This window comes from Rhipicephalus sanguineus, chromosome 9, assembly GCF_013339695.2.
Source record: "Rhipicephalus sanguineus isolate Rsan-2018 chromosome 9, BIME_Rsan_1.4, whole genome shotgun sequence".
NCBI lineage: Eukaryota > Metazoa > Arthropoda > Arachnida > Ixodida > Ixodidae > Rhipicephalus > Rhipicephalus sanguineus.
The window spans coordinates 65,835,372-65,852,417 of NC_051184.2; the positions used below are offsets into that span (position 1 = coordinate 65,835,372).

Here is a 17,046-nt window from a genome sequence, read left to right on the forward strand (position 1 = left end):
CTCCCGCATTTTTTTTTTTTGTCTTGCAGGCTCACATAGGTGGGCAAAAAAAAAAGTTGGAGCTCATTAAGACTCCAATAAAGTTCTTGTGATGTCATGTCTCACTAAGGCTCACCGAAGAAATATATCTTGTGCTTAGGGCTCACTCGGACTCAGACTCAGCAAATTTTTCCTCAACCGGACTCACTCGGACTCATACTCACTAAAATTTGTCTCAACCGAACTCACTCAGACTCAGACTCACGGCTCGATCTGAGTCTGAGTGAGTCTGAGTGATTCGACTCATGAGTGAGTTTGCCGATCTATGCAGGCTCAACTGGCCAGCGATATGCCCGAACAGCCGCCGGACAGCTTGCTGCACAGCGAGCACAAGAGGACCACCGAGTTCCTCACGCACCCGGTCTTCAACACGTGAGCAAGAAAAGAAGCTTATTCATTTTAACGTAATTTCGCACAAAGTAATGTTGATTAAGGGCGGTGAAATTTTGGGCATTTTGGTTCACTGTCATCCTGTCGTAGTGTTCAGGTGTGAATGAGGACAAAAAGGACAAAGCACGCAAAGCTCGAACTGCATTCAGAAGTTTACCTGTGCAGGGCACATTTTCCATGCGTCTAGAAATGTTTCCTGCAAAAAAATAAATAAAATAAACCTCCGATGGTAGTTCGAGCATTGTGTGGCAGCGATAGCTGTGTTTCAGCGATTGCTTCGGAATAGTGTGTTTGCATTTGAAGAAAAGAAAAAACAAAAAGGATAGCCGGCACTGCTTCCATATAAATCCCAATCATGAAATTATTTTGTAAGTGACAGTATGTAGAATGAATGAGTTAGGAAAGAATCGAATGCGATCATTATGCTCTACAGTGCACTTTTATAAAAGGCATTACAAGAAGGCGATCAACCATTTTTACTTCTCGTTATGTGCGTCTGAGCTTAACAACGTGTTATTAGCATTAACGAACCTTTTTTTTTCCCTTAGCCCAACTATCGAAATATATGGCCGTGGATATCGTCAAACGCCGCCAGTGGCGTCTCAGTGCAAGTGTATCATGCATGCTGCCCTATCGTTTTTTGCAGGTACCACTCCGAGACGCAGATCGTTAGGTTTATGAAGCAACTTGAGAATAAGGACATCTCGCTCGTCCACTCCATGATACCTCTGGTGAGCTTACTCATTGATTAATTAATTGATTGATTGATTGATTGATTGATTGATTGATTGATTGATTGATTGATTGATTGATTGATTGATTGATTGACTGATTGATTGATTGATTGATTGACTGATTGATTGATTGATTACTTCCTGTCAAGAATATAGCGTGTGCAGCTGAAGCACACGTTTCATCGCTCACTCGAGGCTCTCGACTGCCAGTCGCGAGCTATTCTTTTTACTGCAATTATCTCATTCGTTCTCTATAGCTTATCGGGCAGTGAATTCCCACGGAAGTGAACTGTCACTTCCGGGGGCTGCTATCTTGACTGATAACGTGTGATTAGCAACGTCTTGATTAACATGACACGCTACAATAAGTCTAATGGACCACGCTCCAAACTTGACAAGCGACGGTGAAATCATTGAAATCATTGAAATCAAAGACATTGAAATCAAGTGTTTGAAACCATCAAAACTCCTTCAAGATTTTGAGAGCGTTGTGCATAATAAAATGATTGGCCGTTACATTTCTTTCCCGCAGGGATCTTGTACCATGAAGCTCAACAGTACGGTAGAAATGATGGTGAGTGTTGTTTTCGCACTGCTCTCATTATGGGATATTAGGTATTCGTAGGTTATACTACTAATAATGAAACGGGCAGCAACTCATGCCTTTGTAGGTGCTCATGCCTCATGCCGCTGTACGGCTCATGCCTTTGTAGGTGCTGCGATCTCACCGCTTGCTTCGCGTTGAGAGGCGACAGTCAGCACGAAAACTACTTCGCTTCCTGGAGCGACCGTGTTCCATTATGGCAGCGTTTTCTATAGTTACGCTGAAGATCGGGTCATGAAGGAGTTAGCTGCTAGTCTTACTTCGTATAACATTCTAATCTGTTGCGAATTGTCTGGTCCTTGCGGCGTAACTGTGACTTTTTTTTAAAGTGGAGACGATGTAATTTATTATGAAGTAATTTGTAATTTGGGTGTCATTTTTTTTCCACGGCTTCCTGATGACTGTGGGGTTGTACAATGAGCCAAATAATCTTTCAGCACCAAATAATGCATGTTATCCTCATCAATGAAAACTGTTTACGTATCCGCTCCGGCTTGGTCTGCCGTAAGTTCGTATAAAACGTTAATATACTCGACCAACAGTGCGCGATGCTTTTGTTTCAGGAGCGTGGTAGAGTGTATTGCATTACCGTTCTCTTTCTTGCGCTGTGCAGCCGTGCTCGATGCCGGGCTTCGCCAATATTCACCCATTCGTGCCACTGGAGCAAGCCAAGGGCTACCAACGGCTGTTCGAGGAGCTCGAGCACGACTTGTGCGAGATCACCGGCTACGACAAGGTGTCCCTGCAGCCAAACAGGTCTGTGCGCGACAACGTGCTACTGGGAACTGACCACTGAAAAGTGGCTGAAAGCGTGTGGCGGGGGCGTTGTGCCGTGAAAGACGAGGTCAAGAGTTCGATTACCGATAGTACACAGCGTGCGTAACTTTGTGTCTATAGCACTGCAAACGCGTGTCGAAAACTCGGAGCTTCCTTCTGTACTGCAGAGATGTAGGTTTGGGCAGGCAATGCCGTGGCTGAAAAATATTTTATAATCCACTTTTGCTCTATAAAATCTGCAAAAGCTGGGATGACTTGTAGTAAGTGCCTTCCAAGGAGGTTATATACTATTTCTTCTGGAGTGGAGGTGGCGCCCCCGTAAGTGAAGCCGGTCGCCGCCATATTGCAAAAGGAAAAACTCGGAAGCAGACGACGGAGTGCGCTCCGTTGCCCCGCCGTCGCAGTTGTCTTTGGGGACGGTGGCATGCTTTTGTAAAGCAGTTAAACATTTTACGAGGCCATGGCGACTTCGTGCGTCGCTTATGGCTGCACAAATCGCAATAAGAAGACGCCTGGGATCACTTTTCACGTGTAAGTGTCCTCACTTAGTTCGCTGACGATTGTCTGTTTTTCGTGCATGCTGTTAAACTGGAAACAATTTGAAAGGTGCGCATACATGTAATACATGCGTGCAGTTGTAGCGACGAAAATTTTACGCTTTAAATGTTCGCTGACACGACGTTGTACGTGATTTTTAAGTGTGTACACGAAGTGGGTGCAGTCTAGCTGGACGTACCGAGCAATATTGGTACGAGTAGGAAGTCAGAACGCCCTTAGAATTCCGAGCTTTCTGGTGTTTTCTTGCAAGTCAAGACTGACGGCGTGCATGCATATTTATCCGGTGCATGGATATCGAATTTGATGGATGTTTATCGAGGAATTGGCAAACGCAACATTCCATGACGTGATTATCCGTGTTACATGTTTCCAAAAGACTGCGCGCAGCGTTCTACCTGGGAACGTGCCGGTCGAAGAAGTGGTTAGAGAGCTAAGGACGGTTACCAGCTCGACCAGCTCTGACCACCTCTGCTCCATGTAAAACAATTTTATCTCTAAAATAAGGTGCCGCCCGTTTCATGGCCGATACCCCGCGGTGGGTTGCGCCAGGTTGCCAAGGAACAACCAACCAACCAACCAACCAACCACCTCTGCTCTATTCACTTCGCAGAATGCTGCTTCGACAGAACGGGGCAGACGGCCTGGCACCTACAATTTGTACCTACAATTTTTCCTGCTTTCCCAGTGCATCTACAAAAGCCTGTTAGTTTCTACCTCCTTGACGTAGCTTCAACACAAATAGTTACGAAAAGAAAAAATTGCGGCAAAAGCAAGATGTAACTCTTTTGAAATCCGACCAAACTGAAACCGAAACACCGAAGGACGCGGCTGCTTTACTTTTTTATGCGTCTAGTCTGAGAGGGCGAGAGCTACCTCGTTTCGAGGCTGTGCGCGCTGCGATTGCCGTGATGGCACACGTCGCCCACGTAGGTTAATGCTTGCGAATCCTGCTTCTGGCCAAATGTTCGCGTGATTGATGTGTGCTTATGTAAAGAGAATAAGTGCGTTCCACGTTAGCTTGTGGTTACCCCTTGAACACTGACGCCGTTACAACACAAAAACCCAGTTCCTAGTAACACATATGTAATTACAGCGCGCTCGATATACGAAGCACCCCTTCGACAACAGATTAGTCTGCAGCTGACATAATAGTATGACATAATTTGTTTCATAAACGAGAAGAGGCAACTGTTCGTGGGTTTAAAGCAGTTTCCATCTCATTTTTTGATTGTGGGACTGCAAACCAACGCGCGCGCCGCGCGTATTCCATTGCCGTCTATGGCGGTCGCGCCGTGTTTTTCCTCTAGCTACATGGCCGCCGGCGGCTTCACTTGCTCCCGTTGGCGGCGGCCGGGACTGCCACTCCAGAGGTTCTATAGAACCTCCTTGGTGCCTTCATCCATCGGCTGGTTGATTTGTGGGGCTTAATTTTTACTCGTCTTGTACGCCTGACTGGGAGCTCGGCGCAGCTGTGTGTGTGTGTGTGTGTGTGTGTGTGTGTGTGTGTGTGTGTGTGTGTGTGTGTGTGTGTGTGTGTGTGTGTGTGTGTGTGTGTGTGTGTGTGTGTGTGTGTGTGTGTGTGTGTGTGTGTGTGTGTGTGTACCACATTCCTTTCTGACCCGCCCAGCAATAATTGATATCGTATTTTTTAAAGAGTACGTATTACGATTGCAAAGTGAAAAAAAACAGTTGGTAGTGGTCCATATTTTCACTACTTCCTACAACGACGAGCGAATGACACTAAGTGAAGCGCGTGTCCTGCGTATTTCATCGAGGCACTTGCTAGCAAGAAGGCGTAAAGTTTGTGGCGTGCTCTTTCCGCGCCTTCTTCGCCTGGTATCCCACATATGACGTCATCTTTTTAATACTTTTTTTACAGCGGTGCGCAGGGCGAGTACGCCGGCCTGAGGGCGATCTCCTCGTACTTCGCCTCCAAAGGGGAGAAGCAGAGGAAGGTCAGGATGAAAGACGACTTTTTCGCGTGATCGTTTACTCTTAAAAATGTTTCTTAGTTATGTAACAATAATGCAATCCCTGCATTTAAACTAATTTCGCTTATTTATTATAACTGCAGATTTCTGTAGTTCATACTTTCCTTTGCTCCCGATTCCTGGTCAGTCCCCCACTTTGCACGTACAGACTGGTCCACTGTTAAATGGAACACTTGCGTGCGAGGCATGTACGGACGGATTTCGCTCTCTTTCAAAAGCATAGTGGCTTAGATTTGCATTACACTACTGGTGGTTGACACTTCTGACTCCTTTTGACAGACTAGTGCCGTGCATTACGTTTCCACGCCCAGTTGCAATTAGGGGGCCCGCGATATGAAACGTGCTAATTCGCGTGTTCTCATTAACAGGCCGGACTGTAGACGACGGGGCACGTAGCCTCCTAAAGTCTATCCCTGAAATCAACCAATACCGGTCTAGCCCGTTAGCTGCGTAGCTGGAATGACATTTCCAAGGAAAGAGAAAGAAAGAAAGGAAGCGGCTATTCGCTCCTTTTTCGACATGGTATTGTTATGTCATATATAATGTCATATCTGGCTCAAATATTCACTGGAACAGGGGCTAGACCAGCACCGTTTTCTGTTTTTTCTTTAAAAATTTCCTCTTACGTGCGGCAGAGCTACAACCCTCGTAGATGCGCTCCATTCATAAATGCCTGTCTTTTTTTTTATTTATTTCTTGCAAGTTTGGGAGTCTGTCGAGGTACACTTTGGTGATTTTTTTAGCCTTTCCGGCAACTTCATTTACGCGTGCGGAGTACGACGAAATGACGAAAATGATCTCAGTCACTCTAACGTGTAGTAATGCTTGCACTTAGTACTACTTGTACGGCATTACCAGTCATTGTTGAATGCTGGAGCGTTCACACGCCATTTTGGTTATTGATACAAATTGCTGCATGAACTTTTCTTAGCTATGTAATAAAGTTTTTATTTATTTATTTATTTATTTATTTATTTATTTATTTATTTATTTATTTATTTATTTATTTATTTATTTATTTATTTATTTGCCTGCCTGCCCTCGGTTCGGTGCAGGTGTGCCTGATCCCGATGTCTGCGCACGGCACTAATCCTGCGAGCGCGCACATGGCCGGCATGGCAGTCGAACCGGTGAACATCAAGAAGGACGGCAGCGTTGACGTCGCCCACCTCAAGGCCAAGGTGCGTGTAACCTCTGTGACCTTGCTTGTATTCCTGGGGTGGTGTTCATTCCTTCTCGCGTTGATGCGCACGGCGTATGACCTCTGTGACCTTCTAGTGTAGCGTGTCTCACTCGGTCGCGTTCATCCCTAATGCGAGGACTCGAACACTGTAAGGTCGAATGAAAGCGAATTCCGCGAGAAATACATTATCAGCAATGCAGAATTTCAGGGGAAGGTGGAAGGCCGAAGACATGAAAAATTCTTAAACACGGGTTGTCGCTGGAGCGAACGTTTCGACTATGTGGTTTTGTATTCGTCTGCCTTGAAGGAGACAAGGCCACTTGTCGAAACGTTCGCTCCAGTGACAACCCGTGTTCAAGTAGTTAGTCTAAATACTTCTGAGCAACTTTCTTAAATGGACAGGCGACCGCTCAGAACTCGAATTCAGATGACCCCACTAATGGAAAGATTGTATAGAGTATTGTCTAAAAGGAGGCCTGTTTTTCTCATTAGAAGCGGATTTATATTTTTTATTTCTTCACTAGAGTCACTTTTGGCGCTTCAAGCGACAAAAAAGTGAGGATGCTTATGATGGCGATCATGTGACCTTTTACTGATGCACGCGGCTAATGGTCTCTATATCAGCGTGTTGCAATACAGCACAATTTTTTCATTGTAATCTTTTGTAACCTAAAATGTGCCCATACACATTCGTTTGTAGTGAGCAGAACAGTAGCGCCGCCTCCGCTTGACGTATGATCCGATGCTCATGAACGGCAGCGCGTGGCCTCCGCGATTAGCTCCGGCAACGCGCCGTTGCCGGGGCTAATCGCGCAGGCCATGGGAAGCATGAACATTGGCTCAGGGACTAGAGGTACCTGCAGACAAGTTGAAGAAGTAACGCGAGCACCTCGCGTTCGAGCCGGTAAAGAGAGTTCACGTGGTGACGAGAGTTCGGGAAACTCATTCTACCGGCTTTTTATAATAAGAAAAAAAAACGGTTAAAATGGCAAAATGCAGGTGTTTAACCACCGCTGCACTCACTACTGTGAAAGTAGAGCGTTGGGCGTAATGAACAGTTTGCGAGGAGGGCCATTGGAATTGCTATCGCTTCTCAGCGTTGCTGGAGGAGGCACTCGTGCTTTCTAGTGGCTTCACAGATCGAGAAATTCTTCTTACAAAATATCCACGCGCTTTTGGACTCAACCGCTGCAGACTTAACCACTACTGAGGGGGAGCTTTTCGTTGCGCCGTAAAAAAACTGGGCCGAGAAAAATCAGTTGTCAGTCCCTTTAAGTACAATCTGATTCATAAACAACGTATATAAGGGGGGGGGGGAATAAACGACCCCCTTGTGTTGATGTGGGCTTCTTCAATCTTCAGGATGATTATATATAATGTAGCGCTTCAATTGACTCTCGGTTTCTTTTAGTGGAATGCCTGTGGAGATGCACTTGACCATCGTGCATTATTTTTTTGAAGGTTGAAATACGATATAATGCTTACGTGTAATGTAAAATTTTTTTACCATAATTACCTCAATAGCTGTGGAGCTCTTTTTCTTTAATTTCATTTTTCTCACTCTCTTTCGTACTTTACTCGAATGTTCAGCGAACAGCTCGCACTGACGTTCAGCGCAACCGATTACACGGTGCGCTTCGGACCTCTGATGGCATCGAGATTGCCGTTTTGTTGATCGGTGGCATGTATACGTTACTGCGGTAGTAATTGTACGAATCAAACTCTCCAAGTGATTCACGCTGTCAGCCGCCTCCGCCGGTCGAAATAACTGACAGACTGTTTCCTGAAATAGTGTCTAACGTTGTACGCCATTATTGGTCTTCCATTTTCTGCCCCGTTCGTAGCTCGACCAACACGGTGACAAGGTTGCCTGCATCATGATCACCTACCCTTCCACCAACGGTATCTACGAGGAGACCATCTGGTGAGTAGCCTCCGAAGTGGAGAAGCCTCTTTATGCGAATAACTTATAGCGTGTTGAATGAAGGAAAGAAGTGGAAATTTTAAGGGCTCGTTTTTCTTTGTTATACACAATAATAATGAGAACTAACAGACAATAATGCCAAGGAAAGTATAGGGGACTTTATTAGTAGTAAATGTTATGTAAATGTGAAGAAAGAAAAGTGGACGAAAAGATAGCTTGCCGCTGGCAGGGACCGAACCTGCGTCCCCTATACTTTCCTTGGCATTATTGTCTGTTAGTGTTCATTAATATTGTGTATAACAAATAAAAACGAGCCCTTAAAATTTCCACTTCTTTCCTTCATTCATAGCGAGGGTCTCGTTCTGGCAGATTTGATGCTTTCAGGTAGTATACGAGGGATAATTGGTCAGCTGCCAGCTCGTAATAAGTTCAAGTGCTACGTGACGCCAACAGGCAGAAAAAGAGTGTTCCACACTCGCCGCCATGGCTACTGGCGGCGCTGACTGACGCTCCCACGTTTAAATACACATATATACCCCAAAAAGTGGACGGGGGGATGGCCGCCGCGGTAGCTCTGTTGGTAGAGCATCGGAAGCGTTATTCGAAGGTCGCAGGTTCGGTCCCTGCCCGCGGCAAGCTATCTTTTCGTCCGCTTTTCTTTCTTCACATTTACATTACATTTACTTCTAATAACGTCCCCTATACTTTCCTTGGCATTATTGTCTGTTAGTGCTGATTAATATTATAGCGTGTTATCATTTGCCTTTAATTACAGGTGTTGTAGGATACACTTCACGCGCTGGATCATTAATTTGGCTCAACAGCATTGGATTATTGCTACGTGCTCATTTTGCATTTTACCACAGTTATTTCTTGAACTCATCATCGCGTCGGCTAATGGCTCAACATCGTCCTTCTTGAGAAAATAAAGTAAACAAAAAAAGTGGGCGTTCAACAGTCAGAGGCCCTACTTTTTTATTTCTAACACTCCTGCTTATGAAGGAGCTGGTTTTCTGGCACTGTAGGTCATTGTGCATTATCCTACTTCGTGAATAATTATTATGCTATATGTTTACAAATTCTAAAATCTCATATAAATGCAAAAAAAAATCTGTAAATCTATATACAGTAAGATGACTTTCAATTGAGCTGTGCCCTTTCGCCGCAGTAATTGTTCGCGTTCAAAATTTCTGGCAACGCGATTTTCTTTTAGTCAGCTCGTTCCTTGTGCAAGATCTGGAGACGGATTCACAGATCCTTTCGTTAGGAAGTCCCCCTTGTCATTTGCTGAATGGCTTCACTAATGATATGTCCAGCGACAGGACTGGCTAAAACTTTTTCTCTTACGAGAAGTTCTAGAGGTGAGTTCTAGTGGAGTTTCGAAATTGTTTTGTTGTGTCCTTGTACAAGAAATAAAACGATGTTGGACTAAAGGCATAGTTCCTGGCAGAGGATCCAACACCATTGTACACAGTTGCCACAGCACTCATATTTGTACCATGTTATATCAGTCAATATTCATTTAAAAAAAAACACAGCTTTCAAGGCATCCAGTCCAACATGCACAAAAACAAGCAATACAGAAAATAACTGAAATAAATGTTTGACATTACATTAAATCAGGCTTTGACTATACAATTAGGCTTGTACATGAGATACTGATATAACCATCAGTCTGGCAAAAAAGTAGAGTAGAACAACATGAAACATGTGAAACATTCCATTATTATGGTTCATGGAACACATGCAATACAAATTTCCATCGCCCGACTACTATCGTTACTTACAGGAGTATCCTTTACGTTCCCTCAAAGCGCACATTTTCTTGCATTATGTTTTTTTAAAACTTATAGCTTGAAAGCTTTTTAGTTTCATTTGTTTAATATATAAGTTGTTTGGTAGGTAAAATTATGTTTTTAACCTTCTGTTCGGGTTCGTTGCGAGCAGCGTAAGTTTTGGCAGGTAGGATAATGGTGCTGTCTAGTTCCTTCATTTTGCTCAAGCAGTTTTTTGCTATATATGATTTGTAAGAGTTTCATGTAAATATATTTGATCAGCACGAGGCGTATGGTATTTTTCAAATAAAGATGCTATCCTCAGATTTACGTAATTTCCTTGGTGGTTGCAGTAGAATCGGATGACCCTTCGCTGCAGCTATAGCGATCCTGTTAATTCAGGCTGTATAATCGTCGCGTCTTATTAATCGCGGCTGCGATTTTACTGAAAAAAAAAGAGCTTGCACTCCCGTTTGTATACGAAGTGGTCCGATGCCGCATGCCTCGCCTTTTGCAGCGAGGTGTGCGACCTGGTGCACGCGACCGGCGCCCAGGTTTACCTGGACGGCGCCAACATGAACGCCCAGGTGGGCATCTGCCGACCGGGAGACTACGGCTCGGACGTGTCCCACCTGAACCTGCACAAGACGTTCTGCATTCCTCACGGCGGAGGGGGACCCGGCATGGGACCCATCGGAGTGTGAGTTTTCGCGAGCGTCAGGCTCGTTCGGTTCTCAAAGCGCCGATAATACAGCAAAAAAAAAAAAGGAAAACAAGAATCTACTGTCCATCTGTTCCGTAAAGATGGCCGTGAAGTGGAGTTGCGCGATGATCCCCCATGCGGCTATCATTGCACAGGTTTGCCGTGGGCCTTGCTGGCCCCAGTAACGGTGGCAACCTTTCGTTGTCCGCTTGCCTCGGCTTCGCGAGCTCGCAGTTCAGAGTCATCGAAGCGGCGACGCCTGCACGCGCGAGTGTATACGATTGGCTAACGAGAACACATGTGGTTAGGAAAGCGCGCGGGTCTATATGATTGGCTAGCGAGATCACGTGATATGAAACAGCCGCTAGTTTCGAAATGCGCGCGTTTACGTCTCATTGGTCGGAGCCAGATCACGTGGCCTGCCTGCCGGCTCAGCCAATAGCACGTTTTCTGCGGACGCCAACGACTACTACTACTACGGCACAGCGTAGCCAAGGGAGCTTTGGTGTAGAAACCTTGTTTTGAATGTGTGTCGTTTTTCACAGGAAATTACTGAAAGTACAGCGCTGGTGCACCATGGTTCTAATGAAAACAAAGCAGCGTCTTCTTTTTCTTTCATTAGTTATTATCACGCATTGACGCTAATCTCAAAGTCGGTGTGCCAAAATTGTCGTTATTAGCCTTTCTACGACACATTTGTCCAAAACACCAGCATCTGCTTGAATCACCGTCTACGTTCACATTACACCGCGCAGGAAGGCCCACCTGGCACCATTCCTGCCCTCTCATCCCGTCGTCGACCCGTGGTCTCTGGGCGGAGGTGGCCAGAGCTCGTTCGGCGCCGTGTGTGCCGCCCCGTGGGGATCGTCGGCCATCCTGCCCATCTCGTGGGCCTACATCAAGATGATGGGCTCCCAGGGACTGAGGAAGGCCACCGAGGTGGCCATGCTCAACGCCAACTACATGCGAAAGCGGCTTGAGCAGCACTACAAGGTGCTGTACATCGGAAACAACGGTACGATTGCCCCGTCAACACGGAACCAGTGGTGCTGTTAGGAAAAACTGCGTAGTACTTAATTACAGTAATGACAGTAGTAATAATCGCAGCAGTCAGGTGTTTAGTAACGGGCTGGAATCAGTGGCTTAGCCGGGGGAGGGGGGGGCTGCTCCTCCCACCCTGGAAATTTTTCCCTCATAGGATACAGAGCGCAAAATGGCACTAGACCCCACTTATCTGCCCAGACTCAATGTCGGATGAAGGAGGTGCCCCCCCCCCCCCCCCCGCCAGGAAAAAGTTTCTGCCTAGGCCACTGGCTGGAATCAAGTGATAAATTAGTAAGGACGCCACACTTAAACGTTCTTGTTGCAACAAACAGACGCGTTCAACTACTGCAGAATTACTCCTGCGTTCTGCTATACATTGACAATCATTCGCCGGTAGGTTACTGTGCTACCGTTCTTGTTCTAGATGGTGTCGTTTTAATTAAGATTCTAGTCGAATTGTAATGTTTGATATGCAACTGCGTTAACTCCAGAAGGCTAATGACGGTATGTGATCAGAATGAATAAGAATGCAAATGAATAAGAATATAACTAGAATAGAATGAAACAGAATGTGAATGAAATAGAATGGAATGGGAACGTTAATGAATTAGAATGCAAAAATGTCATCTATTGGCTTACGAAGTATGACCCCATAGGTATCTACGCTTCCAGCCAAAACTGACACGAAACTATGAAAATAAAGATCCACAAATTTCGGTTGGCTGCCGAGGATGAGGCATTGCGTAATGAGATGCGTAAGCTGCCAATAAGGAAGTTTTACACTGTTAACCCTGATCCTCTCCAGGTGACTGAAATTCGTTCACGGGAACGTGTCGTTTGAAACGCATGTCTGATTTGGCTAATGACCTTAAAGACCTAGAGCCTTATTGTTCATTTACATGTTCTTTTTTTTTGTCAGTTAACTCTGTGTGCATTAGTGATGTACAGTCGCGCTCAATATGACTTGCAACACGGGAGCGCGTGGCCTCACGAGTGCATAGACTGCCTATGGCTTCCACTAGCCCTTATTTCCGTAACTAAACGCTGTTCTCGCAATCGGGGATGATTCTAAATAAGAAAATATCATTTATTTGTTGAAATGAAAGCAATTTGAAGCCATGCGCAATCTTTGAACTCGTGAGGCCACGCGCTTCCGTGTTGCAAGTCACATTGAGCGCGACTGTACAGGGCTGTTGAAATGCTCCCGGGTCGCCCTGCCATAGGATTCCAAGGTATAGCGGCCTGGGAATCTTTGACTACCTCTGTACATCGATATTTATGACAGCCGTTCGTTATATGGCTTTTCTTTTACCTCTGTCCAGGGTTTGTCGCGCACGAGTTCATCCTGGACATGCGGGATTTCAAGAAGACCACCGGCGTCGAAGCCATGGACATTGCCAAAAGGCTACAGGACTACGGTTCGTGCAGCCTATGTATAATCTATTCGGCCGGGAGGGAGAAACTTGGAGAGCCCCACTAGGGCTTCGGATCATTAATTACGGTCAAATTTATGAATTTGAAAATTTATGAACGTTTTATTCAATCCAGTCCGGGCCAGTGTTGCATGGTGCGGAACTTTTGCCAAAAAGAGCGAAAACATAGGGTTCTCAATTAGGGGGGCAATGTTTTCCCCCAATTAATCGAGTCGGAAGGAAAAAAACAAGGAGTGCAACATCAGGTGTCCTTGGCCGCCATTTTTGTCAAAAACCTGCATGGCCGTAACACTATGCTCAAAGAAATTATTGCTCAGGCCCGGCGGAGTAAAGATATGAGGCAGAGTTGGCGCTCTCCACAAATGACAAGAGGGGGTGGCCAACCTCCCCCCCCCCCCTTCCGCTCCGCCCTCTGTGCGCACGCCTATTGGCAAAAATATATTCTAGTATTACTTCAATCCAAAAGTTTATTCCAGCTGAGAAGCACTTTAACATACACGCTGTTCTGCACAAAAAGTAGCATGAATATGTAACGCATGCGCGATCATGCCATTCCTACAAACTCTCCTAATTTTCAGTTCGTGATTGTTCAAGATTGTGTAAAATCTCATTATTACGGGTCTTTCTCTTCCCTTTTCTTTTTTTTTTCTTTTTCACGACGGAGCGGTGCAGCTGCCGTCTATAAGGATCGATGTAATCACGTGGTTAATTTTGCCACCTCAAGCATGGTCTCCATTTCTTTCACTTCTGGATTGAATTTTATTTTCTATCTCGTGCCAGCACTCGTGCATGTGAGTGCACATCTTGCCTATTGTGCCACAGAATTGTTCTTTTTTTTAATGCTGCTTGGCCTTTCCCATTCCTGTTCGACCGCAGGTTTCCACGCTCCGACGGTGTCGTTTCCAGTGAGTGGCTGTCTGATGGTGGAACCGACCGAATCCGAAGACAAACAGGAGCTCGACCGCTTCTGCGACGCCATGATCTGTGAGACATGGGCCTCTTTTATTTCCTCTGCATACTTGCTTGGTTGTCCCGACTTTCATTCTGATAACAACGCTCATTATCCTAAAAAAATTACGTCGTGTGCTTTCATTATGCACAGGTCGCTTACGGAGCACTTATGCAAATTCTCTATAGGAGGCACAGAGATGGCGTTGGTCGGCGCTGACATTTTTTTCTAAGGTTGTAGCCGAGTATAGCTTGTTTTTAGCTTAATTACCATCCATCACAGAAACACGGGTATCATCAAATGCGTTATCCCAATCCATCGTACACAATGTGTTGGGCGATCGCGTTAACGAACACCTCTCAGGTGTCAACGAAATAAGTAGCTTTGATTTAGCCGCACAGTCGCTTCAGATTCAGTCGCTCAGCTGCTTCAGATTGTCGTTCGATCGCTTCAGATCCAGTAACACAGTCGCTTCAAATTCAGTGGCTCAGTTGCTTCAGATTAAGTCGCATAGTCGCTTCAAGTTCAGTCACGCAGTCGCTTAACCCTTTGAGGATTTTCGCCGTACAAGTACGGCATCGCCTAAGAGGCACCAAAGGGTTTTCGTCGTACATGTACGGCATAGCCTTTATGTTTAAACCGCGCGCCTTTTTCGATCATTTCTCTTGCTTGGAATGTGCTGCCACGCTTCGGGAATACGTGGAATTTTTTTCCTGCGCCCATGTCTTTCCGTTTTTTTTTTTTGCTTTCCGAAGCGGCGCGGCGGCCTTTACTTGTGCATCAGAACGCGCGCGTGCGCGCGGTGCGACTGGTTTCGGTTTTGTCCTACGGGTGGTTATCGCTTCTCGCGCCCGCAAAGCTGATGGCTGTCTGGTTTCTGATCTCTCAAAGGGTGACCGCATATGAGTCTCTCGTTTATTGCTCCACGGGGAGCGATTACATCTGTTTCCGTTAGCACTAAATTACACAAGCGCCGCCGTGGTTGCGTTTCCTGTTTTGGGGAGCACGAACGTTTTTTACCGGAAAAGTACTCTGGTACGCTTATTTTTGTATGTTTGTGAGCTACGTTTAATACAATGCATAATTTTTTGTGAAAAATCGTATGAGTGTTTTTTTTTTAAGATTTTGCTTGATGTTAGTACGAATAAGCCTTGTGTATGTAACAACAAAAATTATTTTTTTGTCACTTTACGTTCACGGAAAAAATTTGAACAAATGTTTTAAATAGAACCGTCTGAAAAATTTTTTCAGCAATAAAAACTTACACATTTTTGAACTGCATTTCGCGAAAAAAAATCGACCCTCAAAGAGATAAATTCTGGCTGTAACGGGACTTAAAGGGGCCATGACACGGTCACCCATCAATTTGTGGTTCTCAGCGAAAACTAAAAGTAGAGGGTCTATTATGCCTATACAGATAGGAAAAATGGGCCGTAAAAGATTATTTCAGTGCGAAACGAGTCATAAAAGTCAGCAGCTGTAAACCCCGCCCACCGCCGGCGACCGCCATTTTGCCATGGCGCGTGTGCCGTCATGTGCAGCAAGTAGCGGAACCGTCGTCTTCTACCAAAGTTTCAGCCGCTGCAAATCGTTCAGTTTCAGTGTCGAAGTGAAGAAAGCTAAAATATCTCGATTTCACGCGCAGCTGACCACGGAACGTTGTCATTCGCCGGAATGCGGACGCTCGCACAGCTAGCTGCTTGTCACGTCACGGCTTGCGAGTGCGCCATTGTTGCCCGACTCGTAGGCCGCTCGCGTGTTTATCAAAATAGTCCTTTATAAATTAGGTGCTCGACCAAATGCGCTAAAATTTCGTCACCTTCTTTGTGAATGCGCAAGGATTAACCCACATAACACAAATTATAATCGAAAACTGGGCGTCATGGCCCCTTTAAGCATGGCATTGAATATGTAAGAAAGAAATTGTGCATTTGAAACTGGTAGTCATTAGCAATCGCTAGAAGCTTATAAGAACCGCCTACGCGTGAGCGCCTTGCTGGTGGGGATGTTACTGCCATCGATTCTGTTACTGAAGCTATTCCAGCTGCTGCCGACGCCGTTGGTCTTGTCGTTCTTGCTGTTGTTACTATCATTCCCGCAATTACAGCTGTTACTGCTCCTTTTTCTTGCTGCTGTTATTGTCACTTAATTATTGGAAATTATTGCAGCTCTTGCTGCTGATGTTATCATAAGTTGTAGCTGTTGTCGTCATAGACAGAGAGGTTTGAGTTACTGCGCGCAACTCCGCGTCCAACTGACCTCTCTTTGTTGTTTTTCTTTACTTTTTCTATGCAGCAATTCGGCAAGAAATCCAGGACATCGAGAATGGCAAGTTTAACGTGAAGGCCAACCCTCTGAAGGTGCGTGCGTGATCCGCACCCTTTCTTTTTCGAATGAATACACAATTCCCCTCTAACCATTTTTGTCGTTGTTCCCTCTGACCGATATCAGGTAACCTCAAACAGCACGTGTTGAGGTCACTTGTGTTAGACCGCCGTTAACCTGCTAAGTCACCAATGACAACGTCCCACGTGATACAGCCGAGGCGCAATAGTCTATAAGGCCCACATCACTTTCCGCGAGAATGTTTTGCAGCAGAGAATTGCCCTTCTTGTCACTAATTATGATCGACTGCCAATTGGCTGAAGGATCGATTTACAGTTTTCGATGATAAAATACTTAATAATTAATAGTGGAACCGGCTATGGGCAACCCGTCGAACTTGCAGTCTTGCCTGATAACGCCTCGCTTAAAGCAACGAAGATCATTTCCCGCGTCAAAGTGTCTTGTTCTGGTAACACATTCAGCGCAATTTCTTTTTCTTTCATCGCTTTCCTCGCAGCCAGTAAGAACTATTGTGCGTATAGGTTTGGTGTTGCAGTTTAAGCCGGAGTGTTGCGGGAATGCCAGCACTTACCAAACAACCTCATGGGGCCCATTAC

At 45.4% G+C, this 17,046-nt stretch overlaps 1 protein-coding gene across 1 annotated transcript in view; it reads left to right on the forward strand.

Moving 5' to 3' along the window:
* The window catches only part of LOC119405269 (glycine dehydrogenase (decarboxylating), mitochondrial), a 54,046-nt gene that overhangs the window by 26,130 nt on the left and 10,870 nt on the right, over positions 1 to 17,046 (forward strand). The window contains exons 10-21 of the mRNA XM_037672081.2: positions 311 to 411; positions 1,076 to 1,160; positions 1,696 to 1,737; positions 2,381 to 2,523; positions 4,982 to 5,057; positions 6,149 to 6,274; positions 8,121 to 8,200; positions 10,493 to 10,675; positions 11,434 to 11,693; positions 13,045 to 13,140; positions 14,032 to 14,139; positions 16,400 to 16,464. Coding sequence (XP_037528009.1) covers positions 311 to 411; positions 1,076 to 1,160; positions 1,696 to 1,737; positions 2,381 to 2,523; positions 4,982 to 5,057; positions 6,149 to 6,274; positions 8,121 to 8,200; positions 10,493 to 10,675; positions 11,434 to 11,693; positions 13,045 to 13,140; positions 14,032 to 14,139; positions 16,400 to 16,464 — 1,365 coding nt within the window. The remainder of the gene's footprint in view (positions 1 to 310; positions 412 to 1,075; positions 1,161 to 1,695; positions 1,738 to 2,380; positions 2,524 to 4,981; positions 5,058 to 6,148; positions 6,275 to 8,120; positions 8,201 to 10,492; positions 10,676 to 11,433; positions 11,694 to 13,044; positions 13,141 to 14,031; positions 14,140 to 16,399; positions 16,465 to 17,046) is intronic.